The sequence below is a fragment of the Eriocheir sinensis genome, chromosome 46 (genome assembly GCF_024679095.1).
Source record: "Eriocheir sinensis breed Jianghai 21 chromosome 46, ASM2467909v1, whole genome shotgun sequence".
NCBI classification, from domain to species: domain Eukaryota; kingdom Metazoa; phylum Arthropoda; class Malacostraca; order Decapoda; family Varunidae; genus Eriocheir; species Eriocheir sinensis.
Window position 1 is genome coordinate 2,812,742 of NC_066554.1, and position 19,152 is coordinate 2,831,893.

Below are 19,152 nucleotides of genomic sequence, written 5' to 3' on the forward strand. Positions count from 1 at the left end.
TAAAGTCGTTGGAAGGAGGAAATACAGTGGAAGGAAGGAAGGCCGTTTTTTTTTCTTCTTACGTCCTTCAAGGTGAATGCCTCCCCCAGGAACAAGACCAGACCAAAGACGTCTCGCCTGGGGAGAAAGTCCATCCACTCAGCACAAAGTGGTTCATTCCTGATGTACTTGTTATTTTATTTATTTCTCTTGCAATACTCTGAACTGTTTTTTTTTTCATTATCATAGTCTTCGTCCTGTTCCGCTTCATCGGTCTTGTTGTTTTCTGTGTTTTTCTTTCATTCTCGCATTCCTCTTCCTTTTTATTGTTCTTCTACCTCTCCTGGCTGTTTCTTACTTTCTTCATATTCCCTCCTTCAGCCTTTCGTCATTCCTTCCTTTCTTTCCATATTTATATTATACCAGTGGCAGATCCAAGGGGGGGGCGGCCGCCGCCCCCTTAGGACCTAAATTGCGCCCTTTCAAAGATTCACTGAGATCTGGGAGGGTATCATTCCTGTGAACACTACCACTAGTCTGCTAATTATAATGATAATAACAACAATACTACTACTACAACTATTAATATTAGTAAGTCTATTACTACTACTAGTGAAACCTATACATATGGAACGGACACTTGCCCTCGACAGGGTTTACGTTTCGAGATCTAGCGAGGACACTACTGGGAGTAGGGTTGGGAACTCAAAAATACGTTTTTGTCGTCGTTTTTTGGCGAATTTATTCGATATTCGACCCTTTCAAGTCGGTTTTCGAGCCCGGTCGCTAATTAAAAATATAGCCCTTGCATTTTGCTGTCGATTGATACCAATAACTTTTCTGCTTAGTAAAGTCCGTGGGGTCTAGAACGAGTGGCAAAATTAGTCACGATGAGTACATGGTAGTCAATTTATGACTAACTGACTATTAAAGCTGAGTATGGCCTTTGTCATAGCAAAATGAATAACAGCTTTGTACTGGTCACTGCTTTTACTAACCACGTTAGTAAACTGGACCAGAGATGTTAGTTAAATAAATGACTAATCACTTAGCTTATGCAATGACTAGTCATTAGTAACTTTGATACTAGCAACTAATTAGTGTTGTCTTAAGGTCAAGAAAAGAAAGGGGTGAGAAATTCAATATAATAACGTACATCCCATTTTTTTATTACATTACAAAACTGAAAAAAATATAACTACTATTTCATTACCTGTAGCATGAAGTAAATGTTTCTCATTTAAACATTTAACAATATGAATCTGGTCATATCATAGGTAATGTGAAAAGGAACAAACAAGCAAAAAAATTTCCCTTTTAATTTCAAGGGTGTAGGAACAAATACATGTTTTTGTAGGGTACAAATAATTTTAAGCAAAATATACTCAAAATGTTAATGCAGTAATTTTTTGGTACTTAAAATAATACTTGTAAAGTTAGGAACATAAATCAAATGCTGCAATCAATGAAATAAACTGTAAAGAATGCTTAATCCATCCACTGCCACTCATTGTATCACAGTACTTCAAGCAATTGGGGACAATAATAAGTGCAAAAATAGCCATTTACCCTAATTTATACAAGCTTGGAACTGATATCATATTCATATCTCACTATTGATCCTTTAAAGCTACACAATGGAAGAAAATGTGCATTTCTAAAGCATATATTAACTTAATAGGTCTACAAAATATGCCTACAACAGTAATAGTGAAAACTTCATGTATAGTTTGTAATACCATGGATGAACAAATAAAGAAATGATAAAAACATAAATGAGTGAAATAAAATAAAAATTTGCCTTATACGTATTACGCTACATGAAGGGCATTTCATACATTTTTGAGAGAGAGAGAGAGAGAGAGAGAGAGAGAGAGAATTTCAAGTAGTGATTCATATAAATTCATACAATAACAATTCATTAAGGCTTCATGAATAGTAGGAAAACAAGTACAAATATTTCCTTTCCTTTCTAGAAAAGAAAAAGTTATACATATTTAATTACACTAGATTTATGTATTACTGTAGCTAAATTTTGTCTGTTCTTCATTGAGTTTTACAACAAGAGTTCTTGATTTTGAAGTGGTCTCTCTCCCATCCTTGATACCTAAGAGGTATGATGATGCGAAACTGAGGAAATGTTCACAATTCTTTGGATGATCAATGTGAAACACAAAGTGACCTGCTACAAAAGAAGCTACAGCCATAGCAATGCATGCCGGTTCAGCAACAGGTACACCGTCTAATAATATACAAAATCTGTCTGACTCATGTATATCCCCAACATGTTGAATGGAAATGCTGGACTGCCTTGTTCTTAGTTCTCCTTCTGGTACCTAAAGGAAGAAATAATGATGTGAAAATTAATGACATCTTAAAAACCTTGGTTTAATCACGATTTTTCTCGTGCTGTCAAAGATAGAGAGGCAGCTCACAAAAGGTACCAGAGACTTTGCACTCCTGCTAACCATGATCTTTATATTTCTGCCCGGAATCGTGCCAAATCTATTCTTCGACTTACCAAAACCTCTTTCATTAATAGAAAATGTCAAAACCTTGCTTTTTCTAATTCTTCTCAGGACTTCTGGCACCTAGCCAAAAACATTTCCTCCAATTTCACTTCATCTTTCCCTCCTCTCGTTAACCCTGACAGCAGCACCGCCATCTCGTCTATCTCTAAGGCTGAACTCTTCTCTCAAACTTTCTGTAGAACCTCCACTCTGGACGATTCTGGGCATATTCCTCCTACTCATCCCCCCTCTGACTCCTTAGTGCCTTTTATTAAGATTCTTAGGAACGATATTTGCTATGCCCTCTCTGGCCTCAACTCTCAGAAGGCTTATGGACCTGATGGAGTGCCTCCTATTGTCCTTAAAAACTGTGCCTCCGTGCTCACACCCTGCCTGGTCAAACTCTTTGGTCTCTGCCTATCAACATCTACCTTTCCTTCCTGATGGAAGTATGCCTTCATACAGCCTATACCTAAGAAGGGTGACCATTCCAATCCTTCAAACTACTGCCCTACAGCTTTACTTTCCTGTCTATCTAAAGCTTTTGAATCAATCCTTAACCGGATGATTCAAAAGCACCTTTCCACTTCTGACCTATCTAATCACCAGTATGGGTTCCGCAAGGGACATTCTACTGGCGATCTTCTTGCTCTCTTAATTGACTCTTGGCTATTCTCTCTTAGCCGTTTCGGTGAAACTTTCTCAGTTGCGCTAGGCATATCGAAAGTTTTCGATAGTCTGGCACAAGCCTTTGCTTTCTAAACTGCCCTCTTACAGTTTCTATCCTTCTCTGTTCCTTTATCTCCAGCTTCCTTTCCGACCGTTCTATCTCCGCTGTGGTAGACGGTCACTGTTCTTCCCCTAAACCTATCAACAGTGGTGTTCCACAGGGCTCTGTCCTATCACCCACTCTCTTCCTGTTATTCATCAATGATCTTTCCATAACAAACTGTCCTATCCACTCATACGCTGATGACTCCACTCTGCATTATTCAACTTCTTTCAACAGAAGACCCTCTCAACAGGAATTACAAGACTCCAGACTGGAGGCTGCAGAACACTTAACCTCAGACCTTGCTATCATTTCCGATTGGGGTAAAAGGAACCTTGTGTCCTTTAATGCCTCAAAAACCCAATTTCTCCACCTATCAACTCGACACAATCTTCCAAACACCTATCTCCTATTCTTTGATAACAACACTCAGCTGTCACCTTCTTCAACACTAAATATCCTCGGTCTATCCTTAGCTCAAAATCTCAACTGGAAACTTCACATCTCTCTCACTAAATCAGTTTCCTTGAGGTTGGGTGTTCTGTATCGTCTCCGCCGGTTCTTCTCTCCCGCACAGATGCTCTCCATTTATAAGGGCATAGTCTGCCCTCAAATGGAGTATGCATTTCACATGTGGGGGGGTTCCACTCACACAGCTCTCCTGGACAGAGTGGAGTCTAAGGCACTTCGTCTCATCAGCTCTCCTCCTCATACTGACGGTCTTCTACCTCTTAAATTCCGCCGCCATGTTGCATCTCTTTCTATCTTCTACCGGTATTTTCATGCTGACTGCCCTTCTGAACTTGCTAACTGTATGCCTCCCCTCCTCCCGCAGCCCCGCTGCACATGACTGTCTACTCATGCTCATCCCTATACTGTCCAAACTACTTATGCAAGAGTTAACTAGCATCTGCATTCTTTCATTCCCTTCACTGGTAAACTATAGAACAGCCTTCCTTCGTCTGTATTTCTTCCTGCCTATGACTTGACCTCTTTCAAGAAGAGTGTATCTAGACACCTTTCCACCCAAAATTGACCTTTCTTTTGGCTACTTTTAACTTTTATCTTTTATGGGAGCAGCAAGTAGTGGGCTTTCTGTTTTTTGCACTTTTTGTACGCCTTGTGCCATTTTCTTTGATGTAAAAAAAATATAAAAAGTTATAAGATCAGTATACAAATGTATACAATAACCCAGTAGCAGTGGGGATCATGTTTCTTAATGGTTCCTCCAAGCGAGAAAAATGAAAAAAAATCACCCCTCACACAAACCATTTCATATGTTTCAAAACATTTGTGATCAGATTATGTATTATCTATTTTGGGGGGTTTATATCATGGCACAAATTTGGCCCGTCGCTACTACACGGTAAAGCCACAAATTTGGCCCGTCGCTACTACACGGTAAAGCCACAAATTTGGCCCGTCGCTGCTACCGGGTTAAGGTAATATATTCAGAAATCTCAATATATACACCACTCTAAAATTAAAAGGGGCTAAAATTTTTACCTGAGTAAAGATGGAATCTTTCCTTTCCCCAAGCAGATGAAGTAGCCCCAGTGTGACTAAGCAATCATCTGGTGACAAGAGGGAAACAAAGTGCATAATAAAAGGTAAATCTAACAAACAAAAATTAAAGAGAAAGTTAACTGCATAAGGATGCGAGTTAATAGATGGTCATATCCAACTGGACTGTAGGTAGTGGGGAAAACTTGTAGCTAGCAAACAAAGTATGAACACCATTCTGCCTTACTGATTATATGTGTGTGTTTGTGTGTGTGTGAAAGAGAAAATGAGAAAGATTTTCTGTACACCTATTAATATCTTTGTCATCACTTATGCTGCAAATCATTAATTTTTCATGGCATTCAGCCAGAAATTTGGTAGAGGAGCAGGACTTAAACAACCAAAGAGTTAGTATCTGGATAGAGGAAGGTGCAGGCACTATAGGTAGACAGGTCATGTCAGTTTAGTACAATGTTTAGTTTTTGCATGCAACATAGTTTCATGAATACTATGCAGAATGATGAAGTTTGTAAAAGTGTAAAATGTGTGGGCAACGATGAAAAGATACATATATTAACTAGCTACCAGCTACTGAAATCAACACGCCGAATTAGATATTATTACTCACATTCACTTTCATTGTGCTCATAGAGTTCAAGTAAAGTTTTCATATAATGGGGAACTGCCCTTCTTTTCTTGAGAAGGGAAGTTACTGGGAGCTTGTATTTCTCCAGTCCTTGCAAAATTGCTATTCTTGGGTCTGGTTCATCTGTATGCAATTCTAGTCTCAGGAACTCGTTGATTATCTATAAAGACAAATATAAAAAACTATGAAAATATGAATATACACATACAAATAAAGTTGAGTACTAGTAATCATGTGCAGCAAATTCATAAAACAAAGTATATACACTTACGCCATCGAAACTCTGAATCCACGGGTACAAGTTAATGATTTCTGGTACAGAAATATCACCATTGGTTATTTGGTTGCGTCTTTCAGAGAGAGTCAGCTGCATCAGGTCTTCAACCTGAAAAAAATGTTAAAAAAACTCTCATAAGTTGACTGCCCAACCAGCCTACCTCTCTCTTATATATATATATATATATATATATATATATATATATATATATATATATATATATATATATATATATAATATATATATATTTTTTTTTTTACCGCAAAGGAGTCAGTTCAAGGGCATAAAAAAAAGGAAACAATGAAAAAAATAAAGCCCGCGACTCACTGCTCCTAAAAAGAGTTAAAGGAGTGGCTGAAAGATAGGTAAATTTTGGGAGGAGAAGTGTCCTGATACCCTCCTCTTGAAAGAGTTCAAGTCGTAGGCAGGAGGAAATACAGATGAAGGAAGATTGTTCCAGAGTTTACCAGTGTGAGGGATGAAAGAGTGAAGATTCTGGTTAACTCATGCATAAGGGATTTGGACAGTAAAGAGATGAGCCGTGGCAGGGGGGGAGGCATGCAGTTAGCAATTTCAGAGAGCAGTCAGCGTGAAAATATTGATAGAAGATAGAGAGGCAACATAGTGGTGGAATTTAAGAGGTAGAAGACTATCAGTAAGAGGAGGAGAGCTGATGAGACGAAGAGCCTTAGACTCCACTCTGTCCAAGAGAGCTGTGTGAGTGGAGCCCTCCCACACACGAGATGCATACTCCCTATGAGGGCAGACAAGGCCCCTGTATGTGGATAGCAACTGCATGGGGGAGAAGAACTGGCAGAGACGATACAAAATACCCAACCTCAAGGAAGTTGATATATACAGTACTGTCTCCAGGATTGTGAGTTTCACGTTTGCAATTCACCGAATTTGCAATAGGGACCCCAAAAATTTGATTTTTATTGAAAACTGAAATTGCGGTATGACCCGAAAGGAAAAGGCTGCTAAAACCATTATTTTTCACACCTTGTTGTAGTCCATGATTCCCATACTCGCTCTTACCCACCCCTTAGGAGTGGGATCCGGGCAGCCAGGTGCATGTGTGCGAGCAGCCCCGACCGCAAGCTGGGCCCGAGCAGCTGACGGGCGGCTGATGATGGTGATGGTGATGATGAGCATCGGCAGCGCATCCCCCGCATCGGCACCACCCAATTGGCACCTTCATCAGTGTGTGTGTGTGTGGCTGTGCCCATCGTGGGCCCAGGCTCCTCAATCTGCCAATTCCCACCTTCCACATGTGCGGGACCTCTTTCTTTTCTTCCATCTCTTCCTTTTCAAAAAGAAGAGAAGGAAGAAAAAAAAGGGGTCCTGCACAACATGTGGAAAGCAAGAACTGGCAAATTGAGAATCCCAACCCCACAACAAACACAGCCACACTCATACGGGCCCCGACAAAAATACTGTTCAGGCGGCGATGATGCAAAGGCCACGCCACCAACACTCATCATTACCATCATCAGCCGCCTGCCAGATGCTCGGGCCCAGTGCGCGGCCGGGGCCGTCCGCACACATGCGCTTGGCCACCCGGAGGGATGGCCAAGCGCAAGATGTTGACGGTTTTCAATTTTCCCCATAATAAAAATGGTTCAAAGTATGCAATTTCAACGTTTGCGACCCGCAACGTCGACCTATTTATCGCAAACTTGGAGACAGTAATATATATATATATATATATATATATATATATATATATATATATATATATATATATATATATATATATATATATATATATATATATATATGGGATTTCACTTTTGATCAGAGGCCAGCCCCCACCAGGACCACTGTAATGGCTTAGCCTACAGAAGAGATGACATTGTTAAAGAGAATGTCAGTAGAGAAATATCTTGAGTATATGAAAGTTAGATCTAGCATACAGATATCACATACCTTATCTAAATCAGGATCTCTCTTCAACCATTCTAGAGCAAGCCACTGTCTATATATCTTTACTGAGTCTACATTTTCTGAATGGGGCTTCGGTGGATGTTCAGTCTCTTCTGCTTCTACGTGAGGGGCTTTCTTCTTTTTCCTTGCTGCCACTTCCTTCACGAAGGAATCTTGCCTCTTCCTTGAATTCTGAAACTTGCGCTGAATGCGTAATTTCCACTGCAGCTTCAATTCATGCTCCTCTAAATCACTATTCCTCAGAATGGCAGGAAACGATGTCAAAACAGCATTTGCCATACTTTTGTAATGTTTGGGTGTTGGATAGCTGTAAGATGATAAGTCATGAGAATTATGTAATAATAAAAATAATAGTAATAATAACAACAATTATCTATCACCTCCGTGGTGCAGTGGTTAGCACACCAAGCTACAAATCCGCAGGCCTGGGATTGGAATAAGAGCCCAGGCAGTAGGTAACCTGCTCACCCAGCTGTTCTTCCATTCCAATCGAGATGGTAGATAAATGGGTACCTGGGGAAACCCAGGGAAGGTAATTGTAGGTACCCAGATGGTACACTATAGTCTGTTCAGAGCAAGAAGGCGGTTCAGGGTGGAGCTGGTATCGTTGTTTACCTCTACCCATGCTGCCAAATCAGCCTTCGTACATGTGTCTCTCTCTTATTTCCCATCCATGTGCTATTTGAAAGCGATATTTTATATATTCTGTATATAGTAAAGGAAGCTACATAGTACAATGAGTGTCGATGTTTAGGATTATAACAACGATTTGTATAAATTCTATGACATGTGGCAGCGATTTTTTCCCATGTTGCCACATTTTGGTGTTGGTAGTGGTGGTGGTGGTGGTGGTCGGTGTGTCCCCCTAGGTCCCTCCCCCGGGTCGAGAGGGAGAGAGAGGGAGAGAGAGGGAGAGAGAGGGAGAGAGAGAAACAGGTGGGTTGTGGGTGGGTAGGCCGGGAGAGAGTGCTAAACTGATAATAGGCGGTCAAACTGGCAGCGCTGCACTCATGGGAATTCTGGAATCTGCCACACCTTGAACCGCCTTCATGCTCTGAACAGACTATAGCCCTGTATTCCAGGGATAATAGGCTCCGGCTATGGAGATGAACACTGCAGCCCCGTGCAGCATTGCATATGCACCTAACTTAACCTATCATTTTTTGTGGCACAGCATTAGGCAATTTTTTTCTCATCTTGTATGGACAGGAAAACACACACACACACACACAAACAAAGAAAGAAAGAAATAGATGACTGTCACAGGATTGGCAAATACAATGGAGAAAAAGATAGAACAATTAGGACTCGATTCAAGGCACAGAGCGAAGCAGAAGAGGCCCTGGCAAAAGCTTGGAAGCTAGCGGGAGAAGAAGACACCAAAATGATGTGGCTGAGGAAAGATCTGAATGAACAAGAGAGAGACAAGTTGAATGAACTTAGAGGTGAGGTTTGTGATTTAAATGAGAAGAGATCGGAAGAAGAGAAGGAGTTTTTTTTTGGAGAGTAATGGATATGAAAGTGAGGAAGTGGTTCATGGTGACGAGAGGAAGGAGATAAAAAATCTAACAGGAAAGGAGGAAGGATGGAAAGTGTCATATACGAATATCAATGGAATAGTGTCATTGTGGATAGAGTTAAACGACTATTTGAGAGATAGAGAACCTGATATTGTGGGGCTGACGGAAACCAAGTTGTGTGACCCAATTGAGGTGGTAGGGATTGGAGAAGGTGCATACAATATATGGAGGAGAGACAGAAAGAGAAAACAGGGAGGAGGTGTGATGTTGATGGTAAGGAAAGGCATTAAGGTGGAGAAGGTGATGGAGAGTGAAGGCTTGGCAGAGGTACTGAAAGTGGAAATTGTGGGTGCTGAAGGAAGAAGGAGGCAGTATGTAGTAGGGTATGTGCCACCAAGAACTAATGCATGGGAGGCCTGAGAATATGAAGAAAAGATACAAGACACGGTGAGTTGCTTGGATGGAATGTTAAGAGAGAGTGAAAGAATAATTTTAATGGGTGATTTTAATTGCAAAGAGGTAGAATGGGAAGATTGGCAAACGCAGGGAACAGAAGAGTCGTGGGGAGGAAGACTCCTGCAACTGGCAATGGAACATGTGCTGACGCAATGGATTAAGGAACATACTAGATTCGGGAAAGGAGAGGCATCAAGATTAGACCTGGTTTTTAGCAAGGAACCAGAAGTAATAGAAAATATTAAAATAGACTGCCCAATAGCTAAGAGTGACCAAGCGACTGTGGAATTTGAAGTAAAAGAAAAGAGAATGACTGACCGAAGAGAGGATCATAAAATAGGGAGAAGAAACTACTCTAAGGCAGACTTTGTTAATATGAGAACTTTTTTTGAGAATGCAAATTGGAGTGGGCTGTACAAAGTCAGGAGTACACAAGACAAGTGGGAGGAGTTTTTAAAGCTGTACAAAGAAGCTGAGAATAGATATGTCCCAAAGGTAACCAAAAAGGATGCTGGTAAAAAGGAGTGGTTTAACAAAAGATGCGAGGCAGCTAGAAAAAGAAAGGAGGAAGCCTGAAAGGGATGGAGACAAAGAAGAATCAACGCGTGGAACAATTTCAAACAAGCAAGGAATGAATATACAAAGATTAGAAGGGAAGAAAAACAGAAATATGAAAAAGATATAATCGACAAATGCAAAGACCAACCTAAATTATTTTATAGACATGTGAACGGCAAATTAAAGAATAGAAAAACAATCAATAAACTGAAAATGGATGGAACTACATATGAAGACCCAGCAGAGATGGCAGAAGTGATGAACAACAGCTTTCAAAAAGTTTTCACAAAGGAAGACGAATTCGTACAACCACCGGGCCAGGAAAGAGGAAGGGTTATGCAGGAGATGCAGTTAACGGTGCAGGAGGTCAAGGAAAGCTTGAACAAGCTGGATGTAAGAAAGGCGACAGGGCCGGATGAAGTATCAGGGTGGATCCTGAAAGAATGTAGTGAGCAACTTGCAGAGAAACTGCACTCCATAATGAGCGCCTCCCTGAGTGAAGGAAGGGTACCACAAGATTGGAAGAGAGCAAACATAGTACCAATTTATAAAGGAGGAAAGAGAGAGGACCCATTATATTACAGACTGGTATCACTCACTAGTGTGGTTGCAAAGATATGTGAAAGGCTAGTCAAAAACAGGTGGTCGGATATTTTAGAAAGGGAGAGAATTATCTCGGATTGCCAGTTTGGATTCAGGAGAGGGAGACAAATAGTTGCAGTTCAGTTAAAACAACATGAGAAAATATTTTCCCTAATTGGAAAGTCATATATTATAGTTGCAGCGAATATGTTTGTCTTGTTTACAACAACAGCACGCGCCTTCAAAGCGCAGAGGTACCAGCCAGGCGGGAACCTTCGTGGCTCACATTCTCCAACGATCAATGGGTTTTCAAATTCTTTCTCATTTCAGTTAAGACATCTGGCTCAGCAAGTGCAAACAAAGGGTATCTTAATAATTTACTGCATGCAAATAACGATTAATAACAGAAAAAAACATGAAATAATAAATAATAACTGTTGAATGCAATGCTAGGCTATTTCGAATATATTAGGCTAACCATGTTATTTATACATGCAACATCAAAATTCCTTATGTATAGACACTTGCAGAGTTGTATGTCACTTTATATCCCTTAATGAGATGAAATGTGAATATCTGAAAGGCTATAGATTGTTTGAGTATGATCATACTATACTGTTTGATATACAAAGTTGTTTCTTCGTGTCCTTGTATGGTATATTATCGATGCAAATCTTCTGTTTGCGGTTCATATACGATGGTTTGAGGATTTTTTGTATACATAAACATTCAAATGATCTTCACGCAATCACAAACTCACAATGCGCAGGTGCCACATCTACGTTCATGAGTGGACAGACGGAATGAAACGGACAATATTATGGCTGTAATAGCACCATGGAGGTATTATATCTCCATGAATAGCACTGTGTGTTTGTGTGTGTGCATTATATCTGGTAGGTGAAAAGTAGGCTGCGTGTGTGTATGTGCATTTACCTTCCCGGGCGACTTGTGGGAAGGATTAAAGGCACGGCCTCAGGCCGTGCCTACATTGTCAAAGGGAAGGTACGCAGCTCGACCTTCATGACTCTTGGTAAAGGCCTAAGGCTCTTTGTCTCACCAGCTCTCCTCCTCTTACTGATAGTCTTCTACCTCTTAAATTCTGCCGCCATGTTGCCTCTCTATCTTCTATCGATATTTTCACACTGACTGCTCTTCTGAACTTGCTAACTGCATGCCTCTCCCCTTCCCATGGCCACGCTGCACTTGACTGTCCACTGTAGCCCATCCCTATACTGTCCAAACCCCTTATGCAAGAGTTAACCAGCATCTCCATTCTTTCATCCCTTACACTGGTAAACTCTGGAACAGCCTTCCTTCGTCTGTATTTCCTCCTGCCTATGACTTGACCTCTTTCAAGAGTGTATCAAGACACCTCTCCACCCGAAATCGACCTCTCTTTTGGCCACTCTATACTATTTTCTGTTGTGGGAGCGGCAAGTAGTGGTCTTCTTTTTAAACTCTTTTTGTTGTCCTTGAACCGTCTCTTTTGTTGTAAACACACACACACACACACACTTATGTTATATTTCTGTGTGTGCACCTGCTTTGCTGATATTTGGGAAGTGGAGTTATTTTGCTGCTCTTGATGATTATGATAGCTAGGTAACCTGTTACTACAAGAAATTTTCTACAGAAAAGAGTCATACCCTGACAAATAAAAAATACTTACAAAGAATTTTCATAATGTGCAGTCACATGCTTGTAAATACGTGTAAGCAAGAGTCGCACATCCTCCTGGTTCAGAGGCATGCCTTTTTCTTGTTTTTTCTTAAGACCATGAGGTAACTGCTGGATAGGAATCCTGTACGTTACTGGGAAGGCAATGGCGTGATCCTTTCCACCAGGCTTTGATCTGACAGAATAACAAAACATGCAACATGTGCTAATTTCTATACTTGTCTAATATGTTTTGTTTGTAAGATGTTTTTGGTTCACTTTAATGTACACGGGCGCAGACTGATTTTTTTTATAATATTTATAGACATTCACAACCAAGATGTACTGCTACTAGGCATTAATAGTACCAATCAGACTGTTACATTTACCCAGATTCAGAAGGTGCAGGAGAGGAAGCTGGTACAGTAAGTGATGAATGTGATGTACTTGCAGTGGGGTGCACATCATCAGCCTGTGGTTTGTGGCTAGTAGCAGATCTGGGACTAGTACTGATGGCACTTGCATAAGGCTCATCTAGAGCCACAACTTTCAATTTATGGATCTTCTGATCCTCAAAAGTCTGGATGGTGTCCTCATCCACGTCAACCCATTCAGAAAAATCCTCCTCCTCAAACCAGTACTGAATTAATATATCCTTTGGTAAGGAAGCATAAGGAAATTTCTCTCTTATTAATTTAGTTAGCCCAGCAAGAGTGGCAAATTCAGGGGTCAGAGACAATATCTTTTTGTAGGAGGAAACTGTGACGTGAAGTCTGATCATCTCTGAAGTTATTACTTTATTTATAGTTTCATTATGCTGCAAAGCTGAAAGGTCTTGCAAATGAACAGAGCAATCTTTAATCACTACAGATGGGAACAACTTCTCCTCTTTCAATGCTAAAGACCTTTTAACTGTTTCATGGGTCCAACTGATATTTGAATGTGATGAAGCACATTCGTTTCCTTCATCAGATAACATTTCTACAGAGTCATCACCAACTTCATTCTGCATACTAGTGCTAATCTCTGAATTATCACAAACCTGAAATTTACCCCTTAGTCTATTAAGATGGTAGTTATAGAATACTGCATGATGTGCACGAATATGTCTATACAGGTACTTTACAGATTTGTATGATCGAGGACAGCCATCAATTTTACAGGCAATTCTAAATCCTGGATCTGAACTGTGTACGTATGTGTAGTGATTAGTCAAAGTAAAAAAGGTTCGTGTTTCAAAGCAGCATAATTTACATGTAAAAATTTTGGTATTAACTTTCATAGTGCTAAATGTATAAAAAAATTATCTGCTGTTATAAATAGTTGTGGTTTTAGTTTTTTTAAAATGGGATCACCATACAGGACTAGTCAGGTTTCCCTCAAGTGGTGTTACAGTGCCTTACAGGAGGTCATCAGATCCCTTTCTGCAAATGGGAGAAAAATGATTCTTATTAGTTCCCTTTGACATAATCTTACACATTTTTATATTGCACTAACAGCTCCATTTTCATCATAATGTCCTGTCTTTATAAATTAGTTACCTTGTTTCATCTACCTAAATTCACCCTGCAAATATGAGAAAAACATGAGAATAAACTAATCTCTGCTTCTGTCATCTTTATCTATCTCTTCAAAGACCATGAAACTATTTTTTCCACCAACGTATCCCCTATCACTTATTTTGGCAGCAAACGGTATTTTCACTGGGGCCTGTGTGTGTGTGTGGCTGTGCCCATTGTGGGCCCAGGCTCCTCAATTTGCCAATTCTCACTTTCCACATGTTGTGTGGAACCCCTTTCCTTTCTTCCATCTCTTTTTCTAAAAGAAGAGATGGAAGAAAAGAAAGGGGTCCCGTGCAACATGTGGAAAACAAGTATTGCCAAATTGAGAAGCCCAAACCCACAACAAACACAGCCACACACAGGTCCCGACAAAAACACGTTCCCAATGCAAAGGCCATTCCGCCAACACTCATCACCACCATCACCATCATCAGCCGCCTGTCAGCTTCTCGGGCCTAGCGCGCGGCCAGGGCTATCAGCAAACATGTGCTTGGCCACCCAGACGGGTGGCAAAGCGTGAGATGTCGATGGTTTTCAATTTTCCCCATAAGAATAATGGTTCAAAGTTTGCGATTTCAACATTTGCGATCCGCAACGTTGACCTATTTATCGCAAACTTGGAGACAGTACTGTGTTTATGGAACTTCCCTTAAACTTTTGAGACTAGGGAATTTTCTCTATCTTAGGGAATTTTTTATGGTAATTTTTGAGAGGGGTGAAAGATCCTTGAGAAACTTTGAGCAGGCAAGGAGGGAGTGTATGAATAGAGAGAGATGGAAACTTCTGCCGTGGCCATCCCTTGGAGGGAGCTCCAAGGAGCAGGCGTCAATGCAATGAATTTTGGAGACCCATTTTTCAGTTAATTTGACTCCCCCACCAAAACCCAGATTTCCCACAGGTCCCCAGGCTTGTTGTGGGAGGTAGGGGGGAGCTGAAGTGGCAGAGGGGGAGGCAAACTTCTTGAAAAGAATTACCAAATAGCTCAAGCTTCGTGGTCCCTATGATCCAATACCCGCTGGCTTGCAACTCTGGAATATACTTCACTGACTGAAGATGGTCACTATGAATGGGGAGGGGATAATGATCAGGCATAGTGATTTTGTTTACTTTCCTAAAGTCCACCACAGGTAGGAATGAACCATCATTTTTGGGAATAAAAGTGGTGAATCCTGGGGGGAATGTGATTCTTGAATGACACCTTCAGCTAACAAGTCATCCACCACCAGTAAGTGCCCTTTGACTGTGAGGAAGACTATATGAAGGCACATAAGAAGGACGAGTACCCAGTTTATGGTCAATATGATGGGTATTTCCCCTGGGGTAATTCTTTACAAGAAGTCCACCTCTCCCTCCAGCACCCCCCTACCCCCAACACAAGCCTGGGGACCTGTTAAATTCATCCCGCGCTGCATAATTTTCGACAGCCCACACCTCAGGATGAATATATTTAAACTACCCCAACCAACCTATACATAACCTAACCTCTAATGGAGGGGCTTCACCCCCCTCATCCCCCCCCCTTTAGGGAAAAAGACATTAGAAGTAAAGCAACTCTAGAGAAGGGTACAAGTCACTCTAGGCCCCCACCCCAGTCACTCCGGCCCTCTACCCTAGTCACTCCGGCCTCCCACCCTAGTCACTCCGACCTCCCACCCTAGTCAGCTTTTATGATGGTCATTATAGTTACTATTGTAGTACCACCTCTGGAAGTCATCTGAGGTGCTGGCTAGAAGGGGGAATTCCCTTTCCTGCAGTCTGCCATGTCACCCACAACATAAACTGTGTTTCGTATTTACCACTCCTGAGTGAATGTAACATACTCTGTAAAAATATAATCATTATTATTACATTATGTTTTTAATGTTTGTTTTCTTTGTAAAATATGAATGATGATACTGTATAAGCACCACTACACTTGGCACTATTGCTTTACGACAGTCCTTTTTTGACAGCAAGGTCGGAAGTCAGGGTACAGTCAGAGCCCTTATTCGTGAAACCTCCCGTTGGATGTCACAAGACATTATAGTCTGTTCAGAGCATGAAGTCGGTTCAGGGTGGAGCTGGTATCATCGTTTACCTCTACCCATGCTGCCAAATCAGCCTTCGTACATGCGTCTCATATTTCCCATCCATGTACTATTTGAAAGTGATATTTTAGATATTCTGTATATAGAAAAGGAGGTTACATAGTACAATGAGTGTCGATGTTTAGGATTATAACAACAATTTGTATAAATTCTATGACATGTGGCAGCGATTTTTTTCCATGTTGCCACATTTTGGTGGTAGTGGTGGTGGTGGTGGTCGGCGTGTCCCCTTAGGTCCCTTCCCTTGGTAGAGAGGGAGAGAGAGAGAGATAAACAGGTGGGTTGTGGGTGGGTAGGTAGGGAGACGGTGCTAATCTGATAATTGGCGGTCGAACTGGCACCGCCGCACTCATGGGAATTCAGGAATCTGCCACACCTTGAACAGACTTCATGCTCTGAACAGACTATAGTCTTCTCGGACGCAGCTAAAAATGTCGTTAGTTGTCACACCAATAGCGCGCTGACCTTCTCATGACCTGACCAGAGTGGATGGTTGACATTATTATTATTATTATGAATTATGTGCGAGAAATCGCACATTTGCCTTATGACAGAGATACAAGCAACATGAGCTCACCACACCATTGCTTAAACCCTGCTCCTGCCTCACTGGACCCACTGTTTGATTTCCTGAATTTTAAATGGAAATTTTATGCTTTTAATAATGAGCATTTTAAATTAAAATTTTACCGTTTTTAAAAGAATGAGGCCGGAGTGACTAGGGTGAGGGGCCGGACTGACTAGGGTAGGAGGCCGGAGTGACTAGGGTAGGGGGCTGGAGTGACTAGGGTGGGGGGCCGGAGTGACTAGGGTAGGGGACCGGAGTGACTAGGGTAGGAGGCTGGAGTGACTAGGGTGGGGAGCCGGAGTGACTAGGGTGGGGAGCCGGAGTGACTAGGGTGGGGAGCCGGAGTGACTAGGGCCCCAGGTGACTAGGGTGGGGAGCCGGAGTGACTAGGGTGGGGAGCCGGAGTGACTAGGGTAGGGAGCCGGAGTGACTAGGGTGGGGAGCCGGAGTGACTAGGGTAGGGGGCCGGAGTGACTAGGGTGGGGAGCCGGAGTGACTAGGGTGGGTAGCCAGAGTGACTAGGGTGGGGAGCCGGAGTGACTAGGGTGGGGAGCCGGAGTGACTAGGGTGGGGAGCCGGAGTGACTAGGGTGGGGAGCCGGAGTGACTAGGGTAGGGAGCCGGAGTGACTAGGGTGGGGAGCCGGAGTGACTAGGGTGGGGAGCCGGAGTGACTAGGGTGGGGAGCCGGAGTGACTAGGGTGGGTAGCCAGAGTGACTAGGGTAGGGGGCCGGAGTGACTAGGGTAGGAGGCCGGAGTGACTAGGGTAGGGGGCCGGAGTGACTAGGGTAGGAGGCCGGAGTGACTAGGGTAGGGGGCCGGAGTGACTAGGGTAGGAGGCCGGAGTGACTAGGGTAGGAGGCCGGAGTGACTAGGGTGGGGAGCCGGAGTGACTAGGGTAGGAGGCCGGAGTGACTAGGGTAGAAGGCCGGAGTGACTTGTAATCCTAGAGAAACGTCGTGTTGAATATATTTTAACTACCCCAACCGGCGACTGTGGTGCCGCCGCTGCCACAAAATAGCTCGCAGAGGGTTTTGTTAGGTTAGATAAGGTTAGCTAAGGTTATATTCATGCTATATGATAAAACTTGTGGTATTTGCATAAAAATAACAGATTTGCTCTGGCGACGGGCGCGGCGGCGGTGCAGCCGGTGTTACGAGAAATACCTCCTCGCAGAAATAAGTCACATATACATGTTAGAACGTGGGGTCGAGGGGGGCGCAGCCCCCCCCCCGTTAGCAGGTCGTAAAGTAAAGGTTGGAGTAGTTTAAATATGCTCCCCCATCCTAATCCTTCTGCAGTGGCAGCCACCAGAGGAGACAGTCTTTCATAAACATTATCCCCTATTTTCAAGAGAAAAAAAATCATTGAAGTGGATTTTGAAAGCGTTTTCATGACTGTTGAAGGTTTGTAGAAAAGATATATGAAGAGATAATGATGTTTCATAAAGTACCTAGATATTGAGATACTGGCACGGTACTAAAACTAATCTTTACCATACCCGGGGGCCTTTCCCCCCTCAAACCCCCTCCTGACCAAAGGTACCAAAACTGGGGGGCCTTTCCCCCCTCAAACCCCCTCCTGACCAAAGGGGCTGCACCCCCCCTGGACCACCCCCACATTATAACCACCAACTTTCGAGACCAGGGAATTTTCCCTATTTCAGGGATTTAGGGAAATTTTGGAAGCCCCCATTATTCAGTGATTTTGCCTTCCCCCCTCAAAACCCAGGCCCCCTGCAGGTCCCCAGGCTTGTGTTTGGGGGGTAGGGGGGCTGGAGTGGCGGAGGGGGAGACGGACTTCTTGTAATGAATTACCGTCCACAGTTTCGGGGCGGCAATTAAAGACGCCACACCTAAAACTCAATCTGCTGCGGCATGACACTGCCCTACAACTGCATGTACTGCTTCTGCACACAAACTTCACCCATTACTATCTAACAGAAATCACTACAGGAGCAACATGACTTACCTGCCAGCAGTGAACCCACGTGTTGTGTGTTTGTAGTCGCCGCTGCTGCTGCCGCCGCCTCCGAGGGTGGCGCGCCCTGGCGGCGGCGCTGCCACAGAGGCGGTAGATTCAAATTGCCCCATACCAGACTTAATGCACTATATTATCATATCCTTAATCAGCTTATTTCATAATGTGTTACAATCATTCAACGACCAGTTATTTTCTTTGTGAAGTAAGTGTTCTAAACGCTTTTAACCAATGGCTACAAGGAAGTAGTGATCGAATGAAATGACTAGCAGGGCTGCATATTAGTCACGATCTTTTTGAGTAAGGATTTGACTAACTTTTGTTTTGTCTACAAAAACTCTACACTTATCCTCTCCTCCTATTCTCCTTCCCCCTTTTAACCTTTCCCACCACTTTCTTTTCCTCCTGTTCCTTCTTCTTACGTACCCTTCCTGCCTTCTCCTCCTCTCGCTTCCTTTTCCCCTTCTGCTCCCCTTTCTCTTAACCTATCTCCATCATCCCTGCTCTCCTCACCTTTCTCTCTCCCTTCCATTTCTTCCGTGTTTTC

The 19,152-nt window shown here is 42.5% G+C and overlaps 1 protein-coding gene across 1 annotated transcript; it reads right to left on the reverse strand.

Moving 5' to 3' along the window:
* Positions 1 to 1,117: 1,117 nt before the first annotated feature.
* Positions 1,118 to 18,653, reverse strand: LOC126980989 (uncharacterized). Its single transcript, XM_050831528.1, has 6 exons — positions 18,597 to 18,653; positions 7,617 to 7,941; positions 5,682 to 5,795; positions 5,393 to 5,570; positions 4,768 to 4,835; positions 1,118 to 2,315 (listed from the first exon to the last, which is right to left on the reverse strand). Exons 2-6 carry the CDS (start codon positions 7,911 to 7,913, stop codon positions 1,992 to 1,994), a joined length of 981 nt encoding a protein of 326 aa, XP_050687485.1. The 5' UTR covers positions 7,914 to 7,941; positions 18,597 to 18,653; the 3' UTR covers positions 1,118 to 1,991.
* Between the last annotated feature and the right edge of the window lie 499 nt (positions 18,654 to 19,152).